At 36.6% G+C, this 8,726-nt stretch overlaps 1 protein-coding gene across 6 annotated transcripts in view; it reads left to right on the top strand.

The window, feature by feature from the left end:
- The first annotated feature begins 1,403 nt into the window (after positions 1 to 1,403).
- Positions 1,404 to 8,726, top strand: part of LOC115214537 (kinesin-like protein KIF21A) — a 176,923-nt gene continuing 169,600 nt past the window's right edge. For 4 of the 6 annotated variants that reach the window (XM_029783744.2, XM_036504851.1, XM_036504850.1 and 1 more), the window contains exon 1: positions 1,404 to 2,397. In XM_029783744.2, the coding sequence (XP_029639604.1) occupies positions 2,357 to 2,397 (41 nt within the window). In that variant the 5' untranslated portion in view covers positions 1,404 to 2,356. The remainder of the gene's footprint in view (positions 2,398 to 8,726) is intronic. The other 2 variants (XM_036504852.1, XM_036504854.1) reach the window with 1 other exon arrangement.

Genomic DNA, 8,726 nt, shown 5'->3' on the forward strand with positions numbered 1-8,726 from the left:
CAGAGGATACTACGAATGAAAAATGACAACTGTCTTCGCCCAGCGACATGAGCAATAAAACGTTGATTATCAAGCCAATAAACGTCCCTTTTTTATGTACTCATTCGACCTGCTAGAAATAATAGTTACATACCCCCAAAATAAAAAAAAAAATTAGATGTCATTTTGTTGTGTATGTGTGCAAAATATCTAATTTTTACATAGCTCTCTTAATTCCAAAAGACCCTCCACCACATGTTGGGTTAGGTTCATCGTAAAACATTAGTAGAGAAAACACTTTAATTTCACTTCTTGTCATAAGGTGGAGGGGAATTTATTTATTTTTTTTTTTTGAAAAATTGAAATTTTACAGAATCTTTTTTTCAGAATCATAATAATAATCTCCGTATTTTTCTACCTATTTCGCAAAGAAAAACTTTTTTTAAAGTGAAAATTTAAGAAATGTATGTGTGTGTGTATGGGTGGGGGTGAAGGCGGTGGTGGGGATTTAAATTTTGAAATGCAGATTTTTTTTTTTTTGCAGATTCGGAATCTCCGTCTTCGATGTAATGTGTTCATGTAAAAATGAAACCCCTCAAAAATCCCAAAGGGGGTGCGGTCCATGATCTTTACCTCCGCCCCAAATCACATACTTCTTAGAGAGGAAAAGAAACGATGTCAGCAAAAAACGACGAGATTATCATGGTTGGAATGTCTTTGATCATAGGTCTACTGAATCAGAGCTGACCTGGGCCTAAAATAAACAAAAAAAAAACCCCCAAAAAAACAGACTATACATCTTCCTTTAACCTTCAATATTTTCTTCCCCCCTCCATCACAATATATTCAGTACGACCAGAAAATCTTGAATCTCTCTAATAAAGGGTCCTGTCCAAATATTCAGTTTATTTTTCCTAGCGGCAAACCATTTTATTTGACACTTCAGCTTTTGTGGTTTTGCCCCTGGTCAGCCTTAATATCGTAGACCTGAACAAAAGTATTAGTCTTGACCGTCCTGTTTTCTTTAATTAATGTTTTAATATTTTTTTGAAGCCTAATATATTTTAGACTACTTTATCCAATGTGTCCTTTCTTCTTAAGACAGCAGTTATAATACGAGGGAAATTTGGGTGCTATTTCTAGCAGGTCGAACTACCAGCTAGAGGATTCTTCCGTCAATTCACATGAACTGTGTTTCATATCAACACCAGATCAAATTGGCAGAAGAGTTATTGTTCTTCGTTAATAGATGTAAAGTGTGACATGTCGCTGGGGGGCGTTGTGATCAACAGTGCAGTGAAAGAAATTTTTTTTTATTAAAAATAAAGAAAAGCAAAACCAAATAACAAAATAAAAAAAATAGAATTAAATCTCAAACTGAGTTTAACGAAATGCGATGTAAGTGTCGACGACCACCACCACCGAAACAAACAGCAACAGACACCGATCTGTGAGTTTCATCAGCAGGCAAAGACTGTTGCCGCCGCTACTGCTGCTGCTGCTTCTCAGAAGGAAGAGGAGGAAGGGGGAAAGTACAAGTGAGTGTGTTACTTTAATTAGTGTTAAGGAAAACCTTCATTAAAATCAATAAGACCAGGAGAGTGTCTAGTCTGACTGACTTCTTCAACAAGGGAACCACTGTCTGTTAGAACTGTGGGCTCCCCTCTTTCATCTGTATGCACTGGAATTACGAAGGACACAACAAGTTGTTGGTTTATAATTCTATATTTCCAGAAAAGGAAACTATATCCACATCCGACAGTCGTTTGTTTATTCATGGTAGCTTTAATTAAAGGACTTCAAAGAAAAGCACCAGTTAAAAAAAATAGCGCAAACCTCCCATATATATTTAGGAAATTATTGAATATTTTAAATTTTGCTGAACGAAGAAGGTTTGTTATACATGAAGACAGCATGTCAGTTAAGAACATTTTATTCTGGTAATTCTTTTTGATGTTTTGTGTCTGTGAAATTAATGCATTTTAGTTGTTTCTTCGGTTTGCTGCTTCTGCAGTTGTAAGTCGTCTTCTGTCGATATTACTACTGCTGCTAAACATGCCATGGACTCTTTACTTACTACTGTCCTTGTCAATCGCTGACTGTCGACGGCTGTGGCCAGGACCGAACCTACAACTAGGTGTTTATTTATGATTATGAATTGTGTCGAGCTTATCTACTTCAATGTCATTTCTCTAACGACATTTCAACGTCTGCTCATTTAAAGTTCTGGTTTGTCTATGTCCACCGTTTCTACACCTCGCTGTTATGGTTTAAATGCTATGGAGAGTCAGCAGTGTTATTATTGTAGCATGGAAAACTATTGACCAGGAACGAATTACAAAAGATAACTGAATGCTAACGATTTATAGTAGCCGATATGGATGCAACACAAGGAGATGCCGTGAAAGTGGCACTGAGGTAAGTATTTTATTTTGTCTCTTTTCTCTTTCCTATATATAATGTATGTATGTGTGTCTATGTGCGCACATACATTGTCACATAAATTTGGTGTGCATTTTTTGTGTTTGGAAGGAGGGATATGTCGTAGACAGACGTGTCAGTAGATGCACGAAGGGAAGAAAAAGACTTGCAGCATATTTGTCAACTGGTAATTGTTTATTTATCCTTAGCACTTTCATATCACTACTATGTTGATACATTTAATCCTTAGTTTGTGTGTGTATGTATATATATATCGAAGGGCCTTTGTAACAAGTGCTTATCCGGGGTTTGCAGTTTTGTCCCCCTTATTACGAGGCTTAACTGCATTTCAAAGGAAGTTTTGGAAAGAATAACAGAATCCAGAGACCACGTTTTGGTCAGCAAGAATGCTAATAATAATAATAATAATAATAACAGCAGCTGCATCGCGCGCGCATCTGTGCATTGTATGTATGCATAGTTATGAATGCACTGTATTTGGTGGTGCATGTAATTAATATATATATCAAGTACACTGTACACCGGATCCTTTTTATTTAACTGGACTGACATTGTTACTTCCTCTGACTTTCGCTGACTGTCTGTGTCAATGACCAAAGGAGCCTCTATACACTTGTTTGGCTAGAAATAGCAGCTAAATTCTTTCATATACCCTGCTGCCTTTACACTGGACAGTTATGTTTTTATGGTATGCTTAAAAATAGTAAGTAATAGTGTAGAACTAAGCATTAAATAAATACGGCGTGTAATTTTGCAGACTCTGACTAAACGCAGTTCGTAACTATAACAACCGCAGATCTTAGAAATACAACTGAAAACAGCTCCACCCACAATATCTGACAATTAGGGAGTCATGCTGAGTAGGGGATAAGGTGCACACACCCAGATAACATGTTCACAGAAGGCATTCAAGATGCAAATGGAATTAAAATAAGACTAGTCATTCTGTATACAGAAAATGGAATGGTCATTTGGAATGCCTCTGATCATGTGTCTCCTAAGTCACACCAGGCCTGGGGCTAAACAACAACTGCTGTGTTGAAAATTAAACATGCCCCTAGCTCTAGTAGTCGTCTAACACATTTGATAATGTAATCCTACGGTGAACAATGCATAAAAAAGCACGAAGTGGTCATGACTAGGATATAATTGACAATAGTTCTGCTCAACCAGGGTTGACTTTGGGTTAAAAAAACCCACACATTTTTACGAGTCAAGTAGGGAGAAGTGCTCGTTAAAGTAATCACATTATCTTCCTATAATGGGGAACAGGTTCAAGTATTAAATCCCCGAGTAACAGCCGTGTCACAAATAGAAACCCTGTTGAAACGAGCGAAGGTGGAAGTCTCTACATGGTCGCTCGACCTGCTAAAAATTACAGCCAAATCGCAGTATGCAGTCTTTATTAAAAAGGCCACATTAGATAATTTAGTCTTTGATACACGCTCTCTCACACAAGTAATAATAATAATAATTGAAACGCATTTGATCAGAGAACTGCTTAATCAGAACCGGCCTGTGGTTAAATAACCAATTCCAACGAATGCTTCTTAACGCTGGTTTGATCGAGGTGGTGGTGCTGGGGGGAGTGAAAGAAAGTGCAACAATTAGGTATAGGAAGGATGCATGCATTCTGGTATTCACTCTATTGCTGTTCACTCTAATTGCTGATTTAGAAAAAAGATAAATGGTATCGTTTCATGTTTGAATAAAATATGTGGACGCTGATTACGAAATACACATATCCACCTCTATCATTTTTTTTTTTCAAATATTTTTTCTCTTTCGTTCTATATTATCGTTATGTCAACATACACATAGCATTGTAGAATGCAGTTTCGTTGACGATGTTGTCATAGTGAACGTTAATTTGTATACATACATAGAGTAAAATAGAAAATTCGTTCGTTCGTCATTCATTCATTCATCTAGCGGGTGAATGACTAAATCACTTCTTTTTTGCTTTGTATTGTTATTTTTTGCCTTTCAACTCAACTGACAGGCATTTTTTTAACCGCCATACAATGCGCGCGCCCCTACCATCCACATTTCTTCGATCACATCCATGAAAATCACTCTAGTCTTCGATCTTCGCACACCGTTCTATATTTAGCTGACATCTCAGAATAGAGGGGAAACTACGTTGTTCTACGCATCAGTTGGTGCTGTTTTGCATGGATGGGAATCGTTGTGCTCGATATATCGAAGATTAAATGTATTCACCTTGTGTAGTGTTAGCGTGTGTGTGTGTGCGTGCGTGCGTGCGTGCGCGCGCGTGTGATGTTTTCTTTTCTGGCAATCTAATTCAATATCAACTGTGCATACTTAAAAACAACCAAAAATATAAGCTTGAAGTAAATTAATGCATAAGCGCTAAAAATGCAAAACAAACCTCAAAATCTTGTTTTCGGCGAGGTGACAATAAATATTTTTTATTCCCTTATGTTAATTTCATACAGCTTGTAGCTATATTTTCATCTTTCTGCAAAGCATCATTGTTATGCTTTGTGAAATGATTATTTTTTCTTCGTTATTCATAATTTAGATATGTTTCTAATGGTATGTGATATCATGACATTAACAATGTTTTTTTTTTTTCACCGATATCTACATTCCTATGAATTAATAATACTATATGAAATGTCGTTTAGTTAATTGCATCTTTTAATATTTATCTGACTAGAAGTGTATTGGTGTTCGATTTGACATTTCTTCTAGTTGTATGAAAACGTGTCCTTCAATTATGTAACTACTGGCATTGTACAGGAATTCACAGATGTTTTGTTTACTGGCTAAACTATACAATACTGGGCTTATTGCACCTAAATGTGGGGCTTATTCATATTTTTAAAGTCGTGTTTACACAATCATTTTAACAACCGATTTTTACTCAATGCAGACACTCACGTGTCTCCTCGAATTTTTTAACCTTATGCAATTTCATTCATTCCAGCACCCCCCCCCCACCGCCAGATAGGATGGAAAAAAATGAAAGGGTACTTGTACTTAAGCCATTGCCAGACACCCCGTCATTGTCCGTAACCGAGACTACGTTTTTTATTGTCCTTCCTTTTTTTTTTTAGATGGTAGAAGTTGATTTTAAATAATTTGGATGCTATTCTAGCAGACGGAACGATCGCATAGGTGTCCTCATGATAAAGAGGCAGTAGTTATAAAATATCTTTTCAGTGACAGTAACCGCCTCTTTTAAAGTCTTGTTCCTAATTTATATATATTACACTCTCATTTTTTAAATACAGAATATATTATCTAATTTAGGATTTCACTGTTAAGACTTTCCAGTTAAGTCTTTCCGTATATAGTTCGCCAACAGTGTTTAAATTTCGTGACACGTGCAGTTAATGTTTTGCTTAAATTTCTTTCGGTTGCTAATTTCAATAGTACACAGCAGTCACCTGTCAACTTGTCTCTTTCAATTCATTTATACGTTCACGCCCAATTTACGCGGCAACTTAGTTAAAAAGTGTCAAATTGGTCCTTATCTTTCCAGTTTTTTTTTTTGTCTGTTAAGCTGATCATTATGCATTCTCATTTCAACGGGAAACCGAACTGATAAACTTCGTTTGCTTTTTTTTTTCCAGCATTTTGAGACTTAAACACATGTTTAACATGCTTCGGAGATCTTTATTCCTGTCGCTTATACCTGCTAGAAATTGTCCGTCAGCTTTCCCCTCATATCACGCTCTGTGGTTTTAGAAAGTGGGTATAAGACATCAGTTAGGATAGTCCTAGATATCCACGAACATTTGGATGGTTACGGCTGAAATGCCTTTTGATCATAGGCTTGTTTAGTCGGGATCAAGTTTTGACTAAACAATTTCACCTAGGAAATGCCTAAGTTTTACCAAGGGAGCCTCTGTTAGTTTCTATTACAATTCTCAACGAGGATTTAACCACTTGTTGACATACCCAGTTCGTAATTTACAACAGCTAAAGACAATTAAATATATACCATGCGTACATGTAGCATACATGCTGTGCGCAACTGGTCAAATATTTGTTTTTATATACTTTTCCATTATTTCTGAATAACTCATGTTTAATTATTGAAAGTTCTGTCATCTTTACTAAATTACATAATCGTCTTTCTAACTCAACCGGAAGTTATTTATTTTATTTTTATTTGCTTAACGAGTTTATTTCGAGCGAGTATTTCTATTTTAGATTGTTGTAGTTTGTTAGTTTTGAATTACCGACTTCAAAAAGTTCGGTGTCGCTTAATACACTCCGGTTTTAAGTTCAAATGCTCAAACCGGTCCAACTCGAAAGTTACATAATCCCCTGTTTATTTGTCGAATTGTTGGTTTTTCTTTTCTTTTTCATGTTGTTTAATTATTTGTTCAATGACTCGTTGTTAGTTTCAGTATTCTGTTTGTGAAACAGCTCTCTCTCTTTCTCCCGTTACTGCTAATTACTTTTTGGCAAGTTGTATTTGCAAATTTTATGGAAAATTCTTTTAAATAACCTTCTGTTGGCTACTATATCTCATCTATTAGGTGGATCTCTGAACATTTAAAGCATTTTTTAAATAGATTTTCTATAATCACTATCTTTCTAAGACACAATGCTAACATTCGTTCATTATCACGGGCAGTTTGCTGAACCTAGTAAGGACAAAATGAACGATGGTGAGTTCAACTTAATCACTATCAAACGGAGAAGGGGCGGTACGCATGGGTGCTGCTTTTGTTGGGGCAGCACTCTTGAGTCTGCAGCATAAGCCTGAATAAGGGCGGAGATAGGGGCAAACTCAAAGGCTGTTCCGCGCGGCATTCTCTCTAGTTGTCAGTGGTCTACTTTCATTGGGCCAGCTTTCTGATTATGGGCTGCCAACTCAGTTATATTGGATAAGGGTTTGTGAGGCGGCCCATCATAGATACATCTTGTACCAAGTAAATAACATATCAAACTACATTAGATTCTACATTGGCGACACAAATCGTGCCACTTCATCGAAATTATAATTTAAAAATTTGAATATCTTTTTTTCCACCCAGTAATCAGCACCAAAAGACAATGAAGATTTCATGTGATGCATATATAGAAAATCAGCCCAGCAGAGACCTTTTTTTTCTTCTTGGGAATAGTCATACAGAGATTTGAACCTGTCAATTTAGCCAGTACTGTAGAATTGGATTAGATTAACAACCCATTGTTATTAGGGAATCACTAGGGGCTGTTTTGTGTGCAGTGTATCAAGGGCTGGTTACTTTTGTAGAACATTGCTTTGCAAGCTACTAAAATAGTTGTCAATACCTTGTGGTATTTAATTGCATGCCTTCATATTCTGAGTTCAAATCCAGCTGAGGTCAGCTTTACCTTTCGTTTTTTTTTTTTCAGTGTTGATAAAATAGTTAGCAATCAAGTACTCTTCATCATCATGTAGTCAGTTGACTTGTCTGGACGAATGCAACTTTTTCTATACCTGACATTCTGATTGAGCAACGTGGCATGAACATCTGCTTCAGGTTTCAATCACATTGGTCTTTTGCTAGCTGAAATATCTCATCTGTGCATGCCTTAACTGCAGATGATAGCATTAGTTGGTGAAAACTGAACAAATTGATCCCTAGCTCTTGATTGTTCACATGCTTAGCATCCAGTGATATTCATTGATTCAATGAGATTCATTTGACAAGTTAGTTCACACTCACCACTATGCATTCCATGATTTCAGTGTACTCTGGTTTGGGTGGTTATATGCTATTTAACCTTTTAGCATTTAAGCCACCCATATCTGCCCCAAATATTCTACCTGATTTATGTTCGAACTGCCCAGATTTGGCTTCTCCCATCTACTCAACAATGTCATTCTAAAAATATACAATCACATCATCAAAATTTCAAAGCTATGAGATTATGCATTATGAATTCAAAACAATCAAAATAAATAAGCATTACATTTGACAAAATAATCTGAATGCTAAAGGGTTAACCCATTGTTTGAGACCCTGACAGGTGCTACATCTCGGGGCCAGAGTAGACCTGGAAACAATAATGGCTAAGTGGTTCAACACTCCTCAGAACACTGGAACTCTTGAACAGGGGCCCCACTACCAGATGCAGTTTAAAATCATACCCAAGGGATAATGAAGATAATATTGGCTAACTTGTTCCCAGTTGGTATGGCACAGCTATACTAGAAGTGATGGTAGTTTTAAGTGAGGTGGATGGAGGAGTTCTCAGAGAAGAAGTTCAGCTCAGAAAGAGAGAGAGAGAGCTATCTGAAGGTGAACCAGGAATTTATCAAGTCAATCTAATTCATTATATCGAACCCCTTACCA

Source organism: Octopus sinensis, linkage group LG7, assembly GCF_006345805.1.
Source record: "Octopus sinensis linkage group LG7, ASM634580v1, whole genome shotgun sequence".
Lineage (NCBI taxonomy): Eukaryota > Metazoa > Mollusca > Cephalopoda > Octopoda > Octopodidae > Octopus > Octopus sinensis.